This window comes from Urocitellus parryii, chromosome 7 (genome assembly GCF_045843805.1).
Source record: "Urocitellus parryii isolate mUroPar1 chromosome 7, mUroPar1.hap1, whole genome shotgun sequence".
Classification (NCBI taxonomy): domain Eukaryota; kingdom Metazoa; phylum Chordata; class Mammalia; order Rodentia; family Sciuridae; genus Urocitellus; species Urocitellus parryii.
The window spans coordinates 120,196,763-120,218,032 of record NC_135537.1 but is presented as its reverse complement, the minus strand read 5'-3'; the positions used below and the strand labels follow the sequence as shown (position 1 = coordinate 120,218,032).

General features: G+C 45.8%; 1 protein-coding gene across 2 annotated transcripts; it reads left to right on the top strand.

Annotated features, from left to right (window-relative positions):
- Window positions 1-1,188: 1,188 nt before the first annotated feature.
- On the top strand, window positions 1,189-1,814 carry LOC113175950 (ubiquitin-like protein ATG12). 2 transcript variants are annotated; one of them, XM_026380343.2, is made up of 2 exons: window positions 1,189-1,351; window positions 1,489-1,814. In XM_026380343.2, the coding sequence occupies exons 1-2, from the start codon at window positions 1,189-1,191 to the stop codon at window positions 1,548-1,550; spliced, it is 225 nt and encodes a 74-aa protein (XP_026236128.1). In that variant the 3' UTR covers window positions 1,551-1,814. The 2 variants fall into 2 exon arrangements, with proteins under 2 accessions (XP_026236128.1, XP_026236127.1); XM_026380342.2 differs by having other exon boundaries at window positions 1,189-1,813.
- The last annotated feature ends 19,456 nt before the right edge of the window (window positions 1,815-21,270 follow it).

Below are 21,270 nucleotides of genomic sequence, written 5' to 3'. Positions count from 1 at the left end.
CTCTTACCATATGGTCCAGCAATCGTGCCCCTTGGTATCTACCCAAATGAGCTTAAAACGTATGTCCACACAAAAACCAGCACATGATGTTTATAGCAGCTTTTTTCATATTTGCCAAAATGCGGAAGCAACCAAGATGTCCCTCAGTAGGTGAATGAACATAAACTGTGGCACATCCAGACAATGAAAATTATTCAGTGCTAAAAAGATATGCGCTACCAAACCACAAAAAGAGATGGAGAAAAGTTAAATGCATGTTGCCAAGTGGAAGAAGTCTCTCTGAAAGCCTGCATATTGTATGATTCCAACAATATGACATTGTTGAAGATGAAGCTGTGGAGACAGTGAAAAGACCAGCTATCGTCTGATCATTACACACCATCTGCATGTATTCGAATGTCACACTGCACCCCATAAAAATGCACAATTACTAAGTGTCACTTAAAAATAGTAAAAAATAACTTTTTTAAATCAGCAGTCACCAGGGGCTAGGAGGAGGGAAGGATGGAGAGAGCACAGATCTTTTTTTTTTTTTTTTGAGAGAGAGAGAGAGAGAGAATTTCTTAATATTTATTTTTCAGTATTGGGTGGATACATTTTTATATGGTGCTGAGGATCGAACCCAGCGCCCCTCGCATGCCAGGTGAGTGTGTTACCGCTTGAGCCACATTCCCAGCCCCAGAAGATCTTTAAGACAGTGAAAATACTCTCTCTGATATTATAATGAGGAGTCATTATGCATTTGTCCAAACCCACAGAATGTACTACAGCAAGAATGAACTCTAATATAAACTGGAATTGTATTCGATAATTACCTCTGGATATTAGCACATCAGTTCTAACAAATGTTATCACATTATGCAAAAGTCAATAATAGGTAAATAGGTATGGGATGTGGTGGGGGGTGGGGGATACATGGAATTCTCTGTATTTTCTGCTCCCATTTTCTGGAAACCTATAACCGCTCCCTGAAGAAAAGTCTTATTAAATAAAAATGATGGAAGGCCCTTGATTTGGACTGAGCTCCTGAATTAGACCCCAACAGACCAGATGAAGCCACAATGGTGTCACTCCTGCTAAATGCCACCTCATGGAATTAAAACTTAAAGGAAGCAATAGATCTGGAAAGATTTTTTTTTGTTTTTCATGAAAATAGGGAGATTCGGCTCTCGCTTTCCACCGTGCAATATGGCGGAGGAGCCTGAGTCGGTGTTGCAACTCCCTTCAACTGCTGCTGCTGGTGGTGAAGGACTTATGGATGTCTCCCCAGAAACAGCCACTCCAGAGACCCCATCTTCTGCTGCAGTCTCCCCGGGGACAGAGGAGCCTTCAGGCAACAACAAGAAAAAAATTGACATCCTACTGAAGGCTGTGGGAGACACCCCTATAATGAAAACAAAGAAGTGGGCTGTAGAGCAAACCCGAACCATCCAAGGACTCATTGACTTCATCAAGAAGTTCCTTAAACTTGTGGCCTGGGAACAGTTGTTTATTTATGTGAATCAGTCCTTTGCTCCTTCCCCAGACCAGGAAGTCGGGACCCTCTATGAGTGTTTTGGCAGTGATGGTAAACTGGTCCTGCATTACTGCAAATCTCAGGCCTGGGGATGAGTCACAGAGAAAAACAGCTTGCTACTCAAGATGATGTTTTCACAGAGGAAACGGCTCCATAAAGTTCTTATGCTGTGACGAGACTTAACAGATAATCAACTACTCAGCATGTGTCTACTGTAACTCATATTTATACATAAGAAAACCTCTGTAGAGTGAATAGACTAACAAAAATATGATTTGTATTAATACACAAGTCTTCATAAAAGATTGACATCACAGTATGCCTGTTACTCCCGCCTATTACTACCATTGTTTCAGATCTGCCTCCAAGATTGAAAAGATTGAAACTACATGAACTTTCATTACCAGTTTTCAAAATGATTGAAATTGTTTACTTATAGAACTAGCACTCTGCTGATTTCTTTCAGGTAAAAATTAATTTACTAACAGGTTTTTCTATTTCTTTTTAACTCATTCAAGGAAACGTCAGGGATATAAGAGGTTTATATTTTTTCTGTTGAATTACCTTGTCAAACCAAGTCGCATTGACCTCTTAGCTGAATACCTTACATAGTCCATTAGAGGGCAGTCCAGCTGATAAAAAGGGTTTGGTTAATCCGGTTCTACATCTTTGCCAGGTGAAAGGAAATAAGACTTTTCTTGTTAATTTCTGGCCAATATGTAGCCAAGAAAGCAAGTATGTTGACAAACTGGAAGACTTTGAGAAAATAATCACAATTTAATTATGCTGGGAAACAGAAACAATTTTACAAATTCTAGACAAATGAGTTTTATAGGATTTTTTTTTTTTGGTACTATCATTTAAGATTGAGTCCCAGTGTTGTGCTGCTTTATCACTTATTTAAACAATGTCCAAAGAACTTGCTGAGTAAACCTAAAATCATTGTGTACTTCATATTATATTCAGATTGAAAGTATTCAAAGAATAATTGTAAAATAGCCTCAAATTTTATGTGTATGTCATGCCTTGACTAAAAGAGTACCATTTTTACTGGTGTGGTTAGACTGCTCATTGCTTGAAGTGAGATTTAACTTTTTTTTTCTTTTGTACTTTCTTTATCATGCATAATATTTAAAGCCATTCCATAAATGGAATAGAATGTTCAAACAGGTTTTGTGACATGTACTATAATTTTTTTTTTAAAGAGAGAGGGGAGAGAGAGAGAATTTTCAATATTTATTTTCTAGTTCTCAGCGGACACAGTGCTGAGGATCGAACCCGGGCCGCACGCATGCCAGGCGAGCGCGCTATCGCTTGAGCCACATCCCCAGCCCCTGTATTATAATTTCAAGTGTTTCTTTTCAAAGATAATATGGTAGGAAGGATGTGATTTTTATGAAAGTACTTGAGCTACACTTACATCCTTTAAATCCCAGGGTGCACTTTATGGCTAGGGTTCAGCCACATATTAGCATGAGGATATGCTAAATAACAATTCACTTTACAGTGAAGAAATTGCTATTCAGTTCTCATTTTCTGCCTAAGAATGTGAATTCTTGATTTCCCTTATACCAATGACCCTTTATAATAAATGAATATGGCTAATAGCAGTGGAAAATTATTGACAGGTTAAATTGTACAAAATTATGAGAAATGTGTATATATGTTGAAAGATGGAAATAAATTTTCAAGTCAAAAAAAAATAGGGAGATTCTAGTCTAACCTGAGTCAGCATAATAAGGAAGCCCCTTTAACCTATTCAAAAAAGTTACCTGGTATTAACCGGTTGGGGTTTCCTTCTATTTATTCTATTTCCTTGTTCTCACCGTACAAGCCGGTTTAGCTCTTGTCTAGTGAGAACTCTCATTCTATTTTGCTGAGGCTGGACTTGAATTTGTAATCCCCCTGTCTCAGACTCCTAAGTGAATAGGATGACAAGCACATGCCACAGGCCATGCTTATGATCCCAATTCTTAGAAATCATATCTGTCCACCCATCTGTTCATCCTGTACAGACGGAATGAGGCTGTATAGAGAGAATTCCATAATGATTTTCCCACATATCCTAAGTGATGTGTTGCTTTTTTTTTTCTGTATACTTTCTAAATTTCTTGGGTTTTTTTTTTTGTTGTTGTTGTTAAGCATATATTATTTTTATAAAAAGAACAATAATGCCAGTCCTGGTGTGTACATCTGTGATCCCAGCTTCTCAGGAGGCCAAGGCAGGAGAATCACAAATTCAAGGACGTCCTCAGCAATTTAACAAGACCCTGTCTCCAAATAAAAAGTGCTGGGGACTGGGCGTGGTGGTGCAAGCCAGTCTCATCAATGGCCAGGTGCTAAACAACTCAGTAAGACACTGGCCTCTAATGGAAAATCCAAAGTAGGGATGGGGATACGGCTCAGTGATGAGGCCCTGAGTTTAATCCCCAGTACAATAAATAAATATAAAAAATAAAAAATGCTGGCGTGTGGCTCAGTGGTAGAGCACCCCTGGGTTCAATCCTCAGTTGGGAGGGGGGGGGTGGAGAAAGAGAAAGTCATTATATAAAAATTTTAAAAAGTTAATGAGGTGACCTTTCTTTCACCTCTAAATTTGTGGACAAATATTCATATATTCGTGTGTGTGTGTGTGTGTGTGAATTTGCAGTGAGAAAAAGACTGTAAATCCACATGCCAAGACCTCCTATGGTTATTGATGAGAGACAGGGTTGTAGGTAGATGGTGGTGGAGGTGGTTTACCAGCCCCAGCCCCCAAAACCAGGAATGGAACTCAGGACCTCACATATGCTGGGGGAGGGGGCTCTACCACTGACCTAAAACCCTAACTCTCCTTTGTTTTCTCTTTCCTTTGTTTTGCTTTAACCTAATCCTAACCCCCTCCCTTTCCTTCCTTCCTTCCTTTCTCCTTTCTTTTCCCCCCTCTCTCTACCTTTTCCACCACTTTCTAATCATGCCATCCCCCTGCTCAGCACTCCGTATCAGGCAGTGGCTAAATAAAAATTCCTTAAATTCTTTCCTCTCAGGTAAATGCCACAGTCCCTAGGAGAGGTCCAAGGCTCTCCACTTCAGGTCCAGAAACTAAGGACCTTAGAGTCACATTATTTACTCCTTACAGGGACCCGTTTGCGGGGTGCGGAGAAGAGCTTGCCTGGCAAATGGAGGAGCCTGGGTTCGAATCCGGGGCTGGGGCGCCCGGATGCGCGGTTTCCCGGGACTCACTCCACGGTTTCCTCATCGGAAACCCGTAGCAGCCAGAGGCTCCCCAAAGCCCGACCCCTTATTCGACGGCCGCCTCTGCCCCCTTTCGGCGTCTTCTGGAACTACAGGTAGCCTTTCGGTGAGGTTATGATCCGCAGCCAGAGCTGCGCTAACCCGGGGGACCCCCAGTGCTCAGATCTGAACCCAATAGGGGGGCTGTTGCTATCTACTCACCAGTTCCCACAGACGCAGAGACTCAGGCCGGGATGGAACTGCCCCGCGGGACAGACAAGCTGTAGATAGACTCCTTAGGAGATTGAGGCAGGAAAGCAAACCTGGGGCAATCTAGTGAGACTCTGTCTCAAAATAAAAAATAGAAAGTGTTGGGGATATAGCTCAGTGGTAGAGTGTCCCTGGGTTCAATCCCCAGTACCTACACACACACACACACACACACACACACACACACACACAGTGTCAGCACAGTACATCATGATGGAAGAAACCATTTTCCTGGACCAAAAGGAGGAAGCAAAGAGAAACAGGGGCTTGCTCCCAATATTCCTTTCAATGACCTAACTTATTCCCACCAGGCTCCACCTCCTAAGAGTTGGGCTGCCTCCCAATAGTATCACTATGTGACCATCTCTACATCCCCAAAGGGGCCAGTTCTCAGGTTGCATTCTCAGTTTGAGCTCCCTCAACACAGAGCCTTCAACCTGAAGCCTCCCCCTTTGAGAGATCTGGAGATCCAAACTGCAATAAGAGATAAAGCCTGTTTCTTCTCCCCTTGAATTTCAGCTCGCCCTGTGGCTATTTTGACCAAAAAGGACCTCTAGAGGTCTAGTAACTTTTGATTCTTTCCTGAACCAGAAGTGCTTTATCACTAAATGACATCCCCAGCCCTTTTTATTTTTGATTTGATGGGGGAGGGAGGAGTGCCAGAGATTGAACTCAAGGGCACTCGACCACTGAGCCACATCCCCAGCCCTATTTTGTATTTTATTTAGAGACAGGATCTCTCTGAGTTGCTTAGGGCCTTGCTAACTTGCTGAGGCTGGCTTAGAACTTGTTCACTTGGGTGTGAACTCAGGGACAGATAACTCTGCCTAGGATGGGTAAGAAGGTTAAAATCCCATTTCCCCTAAGATTAGGGAGGAGGAGAGATTAGAGAGGAGCAGAGAGAGAGGAAGAGAAAGAAACACATCCGTATTAAAATAAATTGCAGTGGCAGAACAGCCAGGGTTATATTCAAAGCATAAAGGGGACCACTGTTACAGTTTTACACACATGGAAACTGAGGCACAGAGAGGTGACGTGGCTTACTCGACATCGCATTGCTGCCAAGCAACAGAAGCAGAATTCACATGAAGGAAGTGGGGCTCAAGACCCACTCATTAACATGAGACTGCACTGCTTCTCTAAACTGCAAGCTGAAATCCATCCACTACCTTCCCTGACCTGGTCACCCCCACTACTTGCACTCCCTTGTCCAGTCACCTTGTCTTTCATTGCTGTTCTTTCTGCCTTGAACAGCTCTCCTCCTTGTCATATCCACTTTCCAAGTCTTGGGTCAGCAAGCACTAAAAGGCCCACCTTGCACCCACCCCTGGGCAAGTCAGGCTCCTCTGGCCTCCTGTAGCCTCCTGGGTGCCTCCCCGCATTTGATCACACTACTGATCCCTGAAGGCAGGATTCCTGCCTGTGTCAGGACTGCACCCCCCCCCCACTGCCCAGCCTTGGACTGGCTCAAGGCTGACCTTAGAGGTATTGGTAGAAGAGTGGAAAGCAAGCAGCAGTGCTCATGCTAGAGACTGGCCCAGGGCTGGCTCAGAAATCTATTAGGCAGATATTAACTGAGATCTTCTGGTACCATCCCCAAAGGCTGGATGACTTTATTCCTATGGTGGGTGTGTACTCAAGGACAGATAATTCAGTCTAGGATAGGGAAGAAATATAATCCTGTTTCCGCTGAGATTGGGAGGGGGAGAGACTAGGGAGGAGGAGGAGGAGGAGGAGGAGGAGGAGGAGGAGGAGAGAAAGAGAGAGAGAGAGAGAGAGAGAGAGGAAGACAAAGAAACATGTCCCTTTTAAAAATAAGTTGCTGAGCAGCAAGGACTATGTTCAAGACAAAGTTGCAGGAGTTACAGGAGGAAAGGTGGTTTTTGTCTGAGGTCACAGGAAAAAGAGAAGAAAGGATAGGGATTTGGGCAGGGCATCTTTTAGCTCTAAGACTGAAGTTCCTCTGGGGGATGACACTGTTCCAGAAATTCCAACAGGGTGGCGACCTGGACTCCAAGCTGGGGCAGGGGTGGGTCCCAGGAGTGCGCAGGCTGCGCTGCTATCGGAAGTCGCCAGTAGAGGGCGCTGGCGATGCGCGACCGCGCCCAAGAAGGGATGGGTCGGGTTTAACCTCAGGAAGAAAAGGGAGCCTTGGGTGCAGGCGACAGGATGGGGAGATTGCGGCCAGAGGGAGGCTCTTGGAGCCAATAGGAGGACCTTGGCCAGCAGCATGAAGGTAGTCTTCCCAGAAGTTGACGTTTTAGCTGTACCCCGAAAAATAGATGGGAGATGGAGGGGTGCTGTTTCTGGTGGCGGGAACAGAGCGTGCAAAGACCCAGAGCAGGTTTCTGGGACTGTTTGAGTGTATGACTTGGTCGAGGGCCATAATCTAGTCAGGAGAGTGTGAAGGAGCCCCCCAGAGACGTACAATGGCATCCCTGATGGTCATCAGGCAAATGTGGAGGAAGTGAGGAGGGTTAAGGGCTAGATGGGGCTCCCACCGCCTCTTCCAGACACTGAGACCCGCAGCAATTTCTGGGTGCATCCGTATTCAATCTTTCTAGACTTCTGATGCCATTTCCGGGGTGCTTTTCTGAGTCCTTGCTCGTTAAAGGGGGCAAGAAGGCCCAGAGATTGAGTCCTTTTACAGAGATGCCTCTGGCAGCCACTCTCAGCTCCCCGGAGGAGGAGAGCAAGAGCCAGACACTTCCTGGCCTCAGAACAGGAGGCTGTGTGAGGGACAGTGGCGCCTCCCACAGGGAAGTCTGCCCACCTGCATCCCTCCTCCCTGTCCCTTCCACCCCAACTCTGAGCCCATTGGAGCACAAGGTCCTAGACCATGGGTTCATGCTCTCCTGGAAAGCGCTCCCCAGGGCCACACGCTCTTTCCCGCATGAAGCAGCTATAATGGCAGAATCAATGACACTGTCACCCACGGAGGTCATGGAGGTCCCAAGGGAAGTCTGGTGGGACTGTTTGCACTTCTGAAATCCTCTGGTCACTGCAGTGCTGGAGAAGCTGAGGTGACTTCATCCTGAGAGACTAGAGCCACCAGGGCTGGGGACTGTGGGGATCTGTGGGGAGCAGGAGTGTGGACACCCGGACTGCTTTGCCAAGTGACCCAGACCAAGGGGCGGTCTCTCCCTAGATCTCTGTCTCGTCGCCTGCAAAGGGGGGTTTTAAGGGATGATGTGAGGCCCCATCTGGCTGCGATGTTCTGAGTCCCAGGTCAGCAGGAAGGGCTGGCTCCTAGGGTCCCCTCCCCAGCAAATTGTCTCCTGTTATAAGAGCTTCCAGGAACAACGCTGTCAGTAAATGTCATGCTGCTGCGGCAGCCTCTGTCACCTCCTCCTCCTCCTCTTCCTCCTTCTCTTCTACCTTCTATTTTTGTTTTATATTTCAGGAATGTTCTGAAATGATTCATATATACGTTTAACCACTTAATCCTCCACAACCTCATGGGTGAGAGGCATTTGATGATAATCTTTTACAGATGAAGAAAATGAGTCTCAGAGAGGGGACATGACTTGCCCAAATTCATCAATCCTCTCACCACATAAAAGAGCAACCTGACTCCTGAGCCTCTGATCCCTGAGATCACTCCAGTGATCCGTGTCAGGGAGAAAGAACCCCCAGCTCTTGGCTCTGCTCTGAGCATAGAGACCTTCCATTGGCCCCAGGTGTCACCTCCAGACAGACTAACTTGGAGGGCTCAGAGACGGGGCTCCTTTGGCCTGAGGACTGCCAAGCCCTGAGTGCTGGCACTGGAGTGGTCACTACGGGTTAAAATCCCAGTTATACCAATCTCTGCTGTGTGATTTGAAATGTTACCTAACTGCACTGTGCCTCAGTTTCCTATTCGGTAGAATGAAGATAATAGTAGCACCTGCTTTCTAAGGCTGTGGCGAGGATTAGATAGAAACAATACAGGGCTGGGGGTGTAGCTCAGTGGTAGATTTTTTTTTTAATTTGTAGTTGTACATGGACACAATACCTTTATTTTGTTTATTTATTTTTATGTGGTGCCGAGGATCAAGCCCAATGCCTCACATGTGCTAGGTGAGCGCTCTACCACTGAGCTACAACCCCAGCCCATCAACAGTAGAGTTTGACTAGCACACACAAGGACCCGGATTCAAGTCCCAGCACTGCAAAAACAAAAACACAAAAAACAGCCGGGTACAGTGTTGCACAACGTAATCCCAGCTCTCCAGAAGACTGAGACTGGTCCATTTTAAGTCCAACAGGGGAATCTAGAGATCCTGTCTCAACATTAAAAAATAAATAGGGCTGGGGTTGTGGCTCAGTGGTAGAGCGTTTGCCTAGCTTGTGTGAGGTACTGGGTTCAATCCTCTCACCACATAAAAATAAATAAATAAAATGAAGATATTGTGTTCATCTACAACTAAAAAAACTTAAAATAAATAAATCAATAGGACTGGGATGTAGCTCAGTGGTTGAGTTCTGGGTTCAATCCCCAGTACTGTACACACGCGCACATGCACACACACACACACACACATGCAAATGCTGTTGAATCCTCTAGTCCTCCTATTGGTCTTCGTGAGTTGATTGGTTGGTTGGTTGAGACAGTCTCACTATGTTGCCCAAGCTGGTCTTGAATTCCTGGGTTCAAGCCATCCTCCTGCCTCAGCCTCCAGAGTAGCTGAGACTACAAGTATGAGCCAACACGTTCTGCTGGGTGTGTTATTATTAATCTAGTCTACAGAGAAGAAAACTGAGGCTCAGAGAAAGAGGGGAACTTGCTCAAGACTCCACTGCTGGCCGTGAAGGAGCCAAGAGAGAACCCAGGTCCTTCTACCCGCAGGTCCAGGGGAATCAGTCAGGCTGTTGGACAGACGGCCTATCTGTTGAAAAGGGGAAGAGAAATCAGGACTCTCTGCTAGATCCCAGTCTGACCCGCTGTGGGTGACCATTCCTTGGACACCAGGGCACCCTTTTAAGAAACGAGCGGATGAGAGTGGAGGGTATCTGGTACTGAGGCCATAACCTCAGGGTGATCACAGTGCACTCCCAATCTCTTGATGCTGGGCTCAGCCAGGTGACTTGCTTTGGTCATTGGCATGAGGTGGCAACAGATATGACAAGACCAAAGGCTTAAGATGTGCTTGCGTGGGTGCTTCCTTTGCTTCTGCTGTAAGATCATCTGCACAGCTGCCAACCATTCAGCCCTGCCCCAGAATGAGACACATTGAGCAGCCAGAGCCCAAGCCAAGCCTGTTGCAGAGGTGTTCAACCATGTCCAGTCAAGTTCAGCAGACCTCAGCCAACCTGCAGGTGCATCAGACAGAATCACGTGATTGTGGTGTTAAGCTTCTGAGTTGGGGGTGTTACATAGTGTTATTGCAGCCATAGCTGGCTGAAACAAACCTTATATTATTCTTAAGCTCTTAAGTTCTGAATCCATCCTGTGTGTGTGTGTGTGTGTGTGTGTGTGTGTGTGTGTGTTACTGGGGATTGAACCCAAAGGTGCTCTACCACTGAGCTGCATTCTCAATCCATTTTGTGTGTGTTTGTAAATTTTGAGACAGACAGGGTCTTGATAAATTGCTGAGATCTCACTAAATTGCCCAGATTGGCCTTGAACTTGTGATCCTCCTGCCTCATTCTCCTGAGTTTCTGGGATTACAGGTGTATATCACTGCACCCAGCTGTATCAAGGCCAGCCTCAGCACCTTTTTAAAAAATATTTAATGGGCTGGGGATGTGGCTCAAGCGGTAGCGCGCTCGCCTGGCATGCGTGCGGCCCGGGTTCAATCCTCAGCACCACATACAAACGAAGATGTTGTGTCTGCCAATAACTAAAAAATAAATATTAAAAAAAAATTCTCTCTCTCTCTCTCTCTCTCTCTCTCTCTCTCTCTCTAAAATAAAGAAAAAAAAAGAAGTAAATTAAAAAAAAAAATATTTAATTTGCTACCGGGGCTTGAACCCAGGGGCACTTAACCACTGAGCCATTTTTAAAATTATTTTTAATACATTAATATATTTAATATATTATTTAATTATTTTTTAATATATTATTTAGAAACAAGATCTCACTAAATTGCTTGGGGCCTCATTAAATTGCTGAGGCTAGTTTTGAATGTGCAATCCTCCTGTTTTAGCCTCCTAAGCCGTTGGGAAAAAAGGTTTGTACCACCGCTCTCGGTCAGCATCAGCAACTTCTTGAGACCCTGTCTCAATAAAAATAAAACTAAAAAGGCTGCGGATGTAGCTCAGTGGTAGAACATCACTGGGTTCCTGGGTTCAATCCCTAATACCCACCTGCATGTGCACACGCATGCACACACATTCAGGCCAAGAGGAATTGCTACAGTTGTGCGCCCAGCTGAGCTCTGAGTTTCTTGATAGCTGAGGAAAAAAGAGAAAGATGATAAATTGCTTGTGTGCTGGAGCATTTAGAGGGCATGAGCTTAATCCCAGAGGCTGCAGGGTTGTCCTGGGGCCCCTTTTACACTGCCTTGTGCTCCTAGCACAGGTTCCTCCCCACTTCCCTCCTTCCAGGTCCTACTCCACTGTCACTTCAACCAGAAGGCTTGTTAGACTTAAATATATATATATATATATATATATATATATATATATATATATATATATATATTTGTACACAATACCTTTATTTTATGTATTATTTTTATGTGGTGCTGAGGATCAAATCCAGGGTACTGCACATGCTAAGCGAATGCTCTACCACTGAGCACAAACCTAGATCCAGCTGTTAGGCTTTTTGACAGTATCTTTCCTTGGAAATTTATTAGTTTATTCCACATCCACAGGAATTAGAAAAGGCTATGGAGTGAATGAGTGAATGAGTAAGGAATTGAGTTAACAGAAGGGGAAGTGACTTCATGAATTTAAAAGCAAGTAAATGGATCTGGGGTGTGGCTCAGTGGGAGAGCTATTTGCCTAGTCTGCCAAACCCTTGGGTTACTTCCTCAGCACCACAGAAAAGAAAAAAAAAAAAAAAAGTAAATGAATCAACAAATAACAGGAATTGATGGATAGGCTAAGTGTGAAAACTTAGGAAAAGGGCTGGGGGTGTAACCCAGTGTAAGTGCTTGCACAGCATATGCAAAGCCCTGGGTTCATCCCTGACACTGCAAAAAATAAAAATAAATAAATAAACAACAAAAACAAAAACACGGAAAGACAATTGTTTTTATTTTACATAAGCTTTTTTAAAAAATATTTTTGAGTGTTGATGGACCTTTATTTTATTCATTTATTTATATGTGGTGCTGAGAATTGAACCCAATGCCTCACACATGTGAGGCAAGCACTCTACCACTGGGCCACACCCCCAGCCCAGCTTTTTTTTTTTTTTTCATTAAAGTCTTCAGTACTTGGAATTGAACACATGCTTTACCACTGAGCTATGTCCCATGTTTTTTTTTTTTGAAACAGAGTCTTGCTGCAAGCTTGCAATTTTCCTGCCTCAGCCTCTGGAGTCTCTGGAACTTACAGGTGTGCACCACTGTGCCCAGGTATTTTATGTAAATTTATTGAATATCAACTGTGTGCTGGGCCTGGCAAAATGTTGCAGACATGGCTCCTGCTTATGAGGACACAGGTTCAATGAGGGAGGCAGATCTAGACACAGCTAATCATGGCCCCAAATGATCAATACTGTGAAAAAGAGGTCCCAAGGGACTGAGAAGGGTTAGAGAAAGCCATTAATCCAGCCTGGAGGTCAGGGGGAGCATTCCTGGAAGTGGAAACGAATGGATTGTATAGGAATTAGCCAGAAGGCTGTGAGATGAGAACTAAGTATGTGAAGGAGAACCAGTTAGGACATCTAGAAGCTAACAGAGTCTCTGAAACGAAAAACTCAGAGGATAGTTTTAATAGCAGATTAGACAAAGTTCATCAGAGAATCAGTGATCTGGAAGATGAGTTTAAAGAAATTATCCAGAGTGCAACCCTGAAAACTTACTAAATAAATAAATAAAAGCATTTTTTTGGGGAAAAAAAAAAGTTAATTTGGGCGCAGTGGGCACACCTGTAATCCTAGCAACTCAGGAGGCTGAGGAAGGAAGATCACAAGTTCAAGAACAGTCTGGGCAATTTGGTGAGACTGTCTCAAAATAAAAAAATTAAAAAGGGGACATAGCTCAGTGGTAGAGCACTTCTAGGTTCAATCCCCAGTACCCCCTCCCCACCCCCACACACATAAATGCGGTGTTGGGGTGGGTTTGGTTGGTTAAGAGCCAGGGAAGATGGAGGAGAAAGATCTAATGCAGACAGTAGTTTCAGTTGGAGGAGAGAGAATGAGACAAAGACAATATGCAAAGAAAAGAAAGTCTGATTTTATATCTTTTGGTGAACCACCAAATCCATAGATTCTAGAAATGCAATGAGTCCCAAGCAAGATAAACAGAAAGAAATTCACAGCTGGACATATCATAATAAAATGATAGAACAAGTCAAAAAGGATAGACCAAAAGCAACCAGACAGCTGGGCATGGTGGTATATGCCTATCATCCCAGCTACTTGAGAGATTTCGGCAGGAGAATCACAAGTTCTAAGGCTGACCTGGGCAATTTAGCAAGACCCTGTCAAAAAATAAAAAAATAAGGGGGGCTGGGGATATAGCTCAGTTGGTAGAGTGCTTGCCTCACATGCCCAAGGCCCTGGGTTCAATCCCCCGGCACCACAGAAAGAAAAAGAAAAAAATAAAAATAAATAAAAAATAAGACGTGCAGGGGATATATCTCAAAGGCAAAGCATCCCCAGTACATCAATCCTCAGTACATAAATAAATAAACAAGTAAAGGAGATAGATAAAGGAGATAGACAAATTACATGTCTAGGTAAATTTGCCTATATGTGCATAAAATATGTCTAAAGACTAACACGGGATTTGTTATATCATTTATTCATAGGGATGTGCTATGGTTTGGAGTGTGGGAGGGTGGGTACTGGGAATTGAATCCAAGTATGTTCTACAACTGAACTACATCCCCAATGCTTTTTATTTTTATTTTCTAATTTTTAAACAGCATTTTGATAAGTTGCTGAAGCTGTCCTCAAACTTGTAATCATCCTGCCTCAGCTTCTTGAGTGCTTGGATTACAGGCTTCCACTGTGGCTTGTTGATGGCTTGGATCTATCCCTTTTTTTTTTTTTAATATTTATTTTTTTTTTAGTCGTAGTTGGACACAATACCTTTATTTAATTTATTTATTTATTTAAGGTGGTGCTGAGGATCCAACCCAGGGCTTTGCACATGCCAGGCCAGCAATCTACCACTGAGCCACAACCCCAGCCCTAGGGTTCAGATCTTTTATGTCCCCCAAAGACCTATATGCTAAAGACTTAGTCACCAGCCTATGGTGCTATCAGGAGGTGCTGGAACCTTCAAGTGGTGGCCTGATGGGAGGAAGTTAGGTCATTGGGGTGTGCCCTTGAAGGAGCTTGGAGGACCAGGGCCCCTCCTCTTGCACTCTCTCTTAGTTTTGCAGCTGCCATATGGCAGGTTCCTCAACCACACCTTCCTGCCATGACACACTGCCCTGCAACAGGCCCCAAAGTAATGGGGCCTATCCACCATGAAGCCTCCAGAACTGTGAGCCAAAATAAACCTTTCCTCTTTTTAACCCATTAAATCCCAAATTTTCAGCTGGGTGTGGTGGTATATACCTGTAATCCCAGCCATTTGGGAAGCTAAGAAAGGAAGATCACAAGTTCAAGAACAGTCTCAGCAACTTAGTGAGACCTTGTATCAAAAAAAAAAAAAAAAAAAGAAAAGAAAAGAAAGAAAGAAAGATAAAGAAAGAAAAAGGACTGGGGATATAGCTTAGTGGTAAAGCATCCTGGGTTAAATCCCTGGTACAAAAACAAACAACAACAACAAAAAAAAAAAAAACAAGTTTTCAATTCTGCAAATATTTCAAAGAAACTGACACAGGAACATCAAAATAGGTTGGAAATCATCATCAAGAGCTTACTACATACTTTATTGTCATTAATAATATTAATGAATATTATCACACACTTTTTATCATTCACCTTTTATTTTTCTCAAAAAAAAAAAAAGAACTCTGAAAACAAATATTTATTTAAAAGTTACCAAATTCTAACACCAATGACAGCTAGGTAGGAAATAAATGAGTCTATTTGTCAGTCAATTTGTTGCTCAACTTTGTTAGGTGTTCCATAAATGGGACATAATAGGTCAAGTTGACTGTCTCAAGTATTTTATCACAGTCAGGAAAAGCTGACATACAGCAGGGAAATTGGGTGACTGGGCTCAATGACTGAAGAAAAATTTTTGCTTATGAAATACCTAAAAGGGGTATTTTTTGTGTGTTAAATCCCTGAAATGAAGCAAGAGGGGAAAACAAATTCATGAATGCAGGGATTCAAATTCTAACACTAAGAGGGCTAGATGGGAAAGTAAATGAATGCTTCACTCACGGGTCGTGGTAGGAACAGAGGCAACCCGTTTATCTAAAGGGGCAGCCCTTCTGGGCTCAGTGGCGCTTGCCAATAATCCCAGCAACTCGGGAGGCTGAGGCAGGAGAATTGCAAGTCTAAGTCCAGCCTCAGCAGTGTAGTGATGCCCTAAAAACTTAGCAAGACCCTGTCTCATAATAAAAAATAAAAAGGGCTGAGGATGTGGCTCAGTGGTTAAGCACCCCTGGGTTCAATCCCTGGTACCAAAAATAAATAAATAGGCAGCCCTCCTCAGCATCCACAATGGCTGCCCTGTGGGAGCACAGGCCCAGAGTTGTCAACTTCTGACTTCCAAAGAGGTTGGAACAGGAAGCCATTGGATGAAGGAAGAGATCAGGTGTGATGGCAGAGAAGGGCCTGGGAAGTGGTGGGGCTGCAGGGAGAAACAGGGATAAAGTGTGGCAGAAACCACCGGCTGATTGATCTAACTGCCATTTTCAATCCCTCTCTCACCAAGCTTCCTTCCACTGTGGGGACTGGAAAAATAAAAAACTTTCTCAGCCTTCCTAGCAGCTAGGAGTGGTCATGTGACAATTCTGGTCAACAACATCTAAGGAGTTTTATTCCATTGGGGATGGGCTCTTCTGCCGTCACTGGGCTGGTGAAACAATGTTGACCGTGGTTGGTGTCCTGGCTCACTGTGATAGGGGAAAATAAACCCTTAGTTGTCTAAACTATTGTGATCTGGTTTTTTGTTTTTTTGTTTTTTTGTTTTTTTGTTTTTTGTTGTTGTTGTTGTTGTTGTTTGCAGAATCTTTTACAGAAGATGGATATTTGATAAAATTCAGATGAAGTGGGAAGAAGAGAGGCTGGGCAGGAGTCAGTGGAGGATAAAGGCCAAGAAGAGAGACTTGTTTGAAAATGGGAGAGTTCTCAGCATCGTTCTATCCTAATAGCTGACATTTATTGATCACATACCAGGTTGCAGGATCAACTTACAGGGATCAACTCCAAATTTAATTCTCGTCACGACCTTCTGAGACAGCTCAGCTGTATCCCCGTGATTCAGAGGCAACTGATGCCCAGAGAAGCAAAGTGGTCTGGAGGTTCTATAGCTAAATAGGCAGTGCAAGCCGAATTTGAACTGGCAGGTGAAACTCAGCCCACGATAGATTCTTTGACTCTTCAAAGGAAGATGAATGAATGCGAATAAATGAGTGCACCTGCCTTCTCCGGGCTTCAGTGATGCGTCTCTGGGGAGCCCGCCTTGCTGTGAGAGCCGAGGCAGGCGAGGACGAGGACGGACGCGGGCGTGTGAGTGCGCGCCCGCAGATTGCTCTGTGCCCACGCTGCCGGCTGGCACCTGCTGTCCCAGCAGGCCGGGGGGGCGGCGCTGTCTGGTGTGTGGGCGTCCAGCCCCGCAACCGCCTCTCGCTCTGGCTCCGAGTCTCCACTTCCCTTCTCCTGGTGGGAGGGAGTCCAGCCTGCGAAATCACCTGCGGGGATGGACTGGGGGCGCGTTCCTAGAGGCGGGGTGGAATGTAGATGAGTGTAGATGAGGCGGCCTCTGCAGGGACCTCGGACCTGGAGCGCGCAGCCGGGTCCCGAAGCTAAGTCAGCTGGAGTGTGCCAGAGCCACTGTGACTGGGGACCCCAGTGGCCACCTCTGAGTTTCCAGTCTCCTCGGTAAAATGAGGATTGCACAGCATCTCCTGGCCGGTGACCAGGGTTCGCAAAGAAGATTGGAAAGCCCAGCGCGATGTGGACGCACGGAGTCCCCAAACAGCGCGTGGAGGGGAGCGCTGGGCGCAGCGTCTGGGTCCCTCCCAGGCGGTTCCCATCCACCGATCCAGTCCCATCGCAGGCCCCAAGCATTTCCTGCCAGACCTCAGGAAATACCAGACCCGCCCCCCTTCTCCTCCCCCTCCTCCTCCCCCCCTCCGCGTCCCTTGCTGTCCCTGCGGGGCCTGGCGTCACCAACCCAGAGCTGCAGTCCAGCGCCACGCCCGGCCTTCCTCCTTCCGGCCTTCAGGCCTCAGCTCCCTTCTCCACCGTAGCAAGGCTGGCCCTCTAAGGCCAGACCGTGGCGCATTTCCCGCTACTACCAGGAGCCTTCTAGATGCTTCTGGGCCTCCTTACCCTTCCTCTTCCTTGCAGACTTTCATTCCCTCGCTGCAGGCTGGTCTGGACAAGCTTGGAAAAGCAGAATGAGGGGGCAGGGGCAGTCTGGGGAACCTCATAACTGGACAGCTACTGGACAACCAGTATTCTGGAAGCTCTGGTAAAGGGGGAAAGAGCAAGGACTGGGAAGATCTTGAGAATCCAGAATACAAAGCAGGGAAGCATCAGGAAGGCTGCTTGGAAGAGGTGGCGTTTCAGTCTAAACCAGAAGAGCAAGAAGTTAACCAGGAATAAATGTTTCAGACAATAATTCACTTATTGACAAAGCTTTTATTGAGCCCTTACTGTGTGCCAGACCCTGCTCTTGGCCCAGAGGTTTGGGCTTAAGGTAAGAATATGCCAGTGTCCTTGTGTGTCTTGCAGTGGATGAGACAAAAACAAAGCAAAAGATTGCCGTCTCTTCACATCTTGAAAATGTCAATTAAATGATGCAGGAATAAATATGAACCCTTCTTAAAAAAAAAAAAAAAAAAGATGACCACCGTCTCTTTTTAATGAATGAGTTTTTGAGGTACTGGGGATAGAACCCAGTGGGGCTCTACCACTGAACTACATCCCCAGCACCTTTTATTTTATAAATTTGAGCCAAGAGCCTTGCTAAATTGCTGATGCTGGCCTCGAACTTGTGATCCTCCTGACTCAATCTCCTGAGTCAGGGATTATAGGCTAATAACTACCATCCTACAGACTCAGAGTTACTGGAGAGAAGAGGATATCTAAGGGGCCTGCACCAGTCTAGGGAAGGTGGTCAGTCAGGGCTTCCCGGCCCTGAGAGAGCAAGGAAGCAACTGCTGAGAGGTTACTAAAGCAAGGACACCTGATGGAAAGGAGTTCCTGGTAAAGCAGTAGCAAATCAAAGGCCTGCTGTCAGGAGGGCACAGGAAGGCCCTGCTGCAGGAGATGTCCATGCAGGTGAATGGACAAGGGAATGTTAGTTCCTTTTGATTCCTGAGGTCAGAGAGGATCCAGAGGTGCAGTAACTTGCCCAAGGTCATAAGTAGTGCCAGTGGGATTTGATCCCATGATACAGAAACAGGAGCACCTAACCACAGGAATTCTTGTGGCTTTGGAAAGCATCACTGCTGCATGCAGAGACAGCTGTCAGCCTGCCCTTGCACAGCCATCTCCAGGCTGCAGGGCCTGCAGGGGCAGGTGCTGGTGCAGGGGAAGCCAGTGTTGGTGGGAGACCCTGCCCTGAGTAGCAGCAGAAGTCTCCATGGGATGGTGGAGGCTGTGGTAGCCATGATGTGGTTTCTCCTGGGCCCCTGTGGTTCTAACCTGGGCACTGTGCCTGTCTGGTGTGGCTTCTTCACCCACAGAGAGCCCTGGTTGGTGTTTGCATGCCCTACCTCCTGAAGCTGGGGCTGGGAGATAACGTGGGACACTTCTCACTTTCTGGAGACCTCCTATCCTTTATCTCCTGAATGGCTAGGGCTGACCTTCCAGCTTTATTGAAGAAGAGAGCAGGTTCAGAGAGGGACAGTGGCTAGTCCAGGGTCCTACAGCAGAAGGGCTTTGTCTACTCAAGGTTTGGAGATTTGTGGCTCTTTCCATAATACTCCATTCATTCTTGTATTCATTCATTCACTGAAAGATGCATAGATTCCCTGGCTACTCACTTTTCTTTTTCCTGCCTTCTTTTGGTACGCCAGGGCACTCTATTTCTGAGCTATATTTCCAACCCTTTTCATATTTTAAAATTTTTAGACAGGGTTTTACTGAGTTGTCAAGGCTGGCCTTGAACTTGTGCTCTGGTTCTCCCTCAGGCTTTGGGGTTGCTGGGATTGCGGGTGTGCACCACCATGCCTGACTATTCACACGCCCTTTGATGATTCCTTCCTTTCCCTGTCTCATTGCCCTCATTCCTTAAAAGTCACTTCTAAGATCACATCCAACAACAACAACAACAAAAGCCTTCCACTGGCATCTTTGTTCCAGAGTGGGCTTCTGTGGGTGCTCAGTAAAAATGTCCCATTCATTTCATTGCTTTTCCCACGGGATGTGCTCCTACCCTGAGCCCGGCCCTGCCCTGCACTGGGGGTGGGGGGGATGTGGGCATGACTCAAAAGTCTTCTGTGGCCTCCAGACTCCTTTCCTGGTAGGGGAGGCAGGGCAGGAACAGGAGCAGAAGACTGTAACCCAATGTGGTTCACGCTGTGACCAACCAGTCCCCCCCCCCGGGGGGGAGAGTGGCCACTTCTGCTGGGAGGTCTAACAGCTCAGATGTTCCCCACTTTGAAGGACCAGGAGGCATTTCCCAGCAGGATGGGGGGTTGGGGAAAGGGCTTCCTCAGTGTGGGGAGAGAAGCACGCAGCAGAGTCCATGAGCAGCATCAAGGAGGGACTGATTGACGTCTTGTCTTGGCCCTAGAATTGTGGGTGGAGTCAGACTCACTGGGTGGACTTGGAGTCGGGTGGGGAGGTTCTCAGCAAGTTTCCTGGTCATGGGGAGCCACCACTGAAGGTTTTTGAACAAGGGCAGGACTCGGTTTTAGAAAATCTACTTTTTTTTTTTTCTGGAAAGTTCTAGAGATTCAGCTTTCTCCCTTCCTTCCTTGGAACCCCCAGAGAATGAGGGGAGCCCACCCTGGATAGCAGCCTCAACGTACATGGAACTCTTGCTAATGTGCTGAACACTTCATTCATTGGGTCCCTTCACCTAAGCAAGGCACTTCTTTATAAATGGGGAAACTGAGTCATAATGCAGGACCTCAACTAAGATCCTGTGGCTAGGAAATAGAAGCACTGGGTTAGAAACTGGGCTTCCCAGTTAGAAACTGGGTTTTAAACCCACCCTCTAAATTGCCCCATGGCCCTGTTTCTCAGAGATTGGAGGGCTCCAGGGGGCCACCTTCTCTCCCCGGCACAGCCAGGGGATGGAGGCAGAGAAGGGGCAAGCAGCCCAAGTCACAGCCAGGGACAGAGGTAAGTGTGGCTTCTTCAGGGAAATTAGAGAACAAGAGGGTTATTCTGGGCTAGGAAGGCAAACAGGTTTAATCTTGGCTCTAATACTCAGTAGCCATGTGATCTGGGACAAGTCACATCCTTTCTCTGTGACTCAACTTACTATCTTTGTCTGCTTTCTGTTGCTATAACAAGATACAGGAGACTAGGTAATTTTTAAAGAAGAGAGGTTTTTTGAATCCTGGTTCTGGAGGCTGGGAAGTCCAAGGTCACAGTGCAGGCATCATGAGGGCTTCCTCGAGGCAGAAAGCAGAAAAGCAAATAGGCAGGTACAGAAGAGGCAAATGTAAGGGCAATCTGCTCTCTTGGTAACTCATCTAGTGCTATGAGAGTGAGAATATGCAGCCAGGAGGATTGACCCAGTCCCATGGGAAAAGCATTAATTTTTTAAAATGATCAAATGACTTCCTTTATTTTCTATTTTTAAAAACATTTTGGTACTGGGAATCAACCCCAGGGGTTCTCTGCCATTAAGCTATAGCTCTTGCCCTTTCTATTTTGAGATGGGTTCTCACTAAGTTGCCAAGGCTGACCTCAAACTTGCAATCCTCCTGCCTCAACCGTAAGTCATCCTCAAACTTTTTTTTTTTTTGGCAGTGGTGGGAGTCAAACCCAGGGCCAAGCTCCATGACTGAGCTACATCTCCAGCCCCTCCAATCACTGCTCAAAGTCCTCATCCCCCGCCTCCCGTCCTCTGGCAGCATGT

What these genes read in the sequence shown, in the direction of transcription:
- LOC113175950 (XM_026380342.2), top strand. Translation starts at nt 1,189, where the DNA reads ATGGCGGAGGAGCCTGAGTCGGTGTTGCAACTCCCTTCAACTGCTGCT.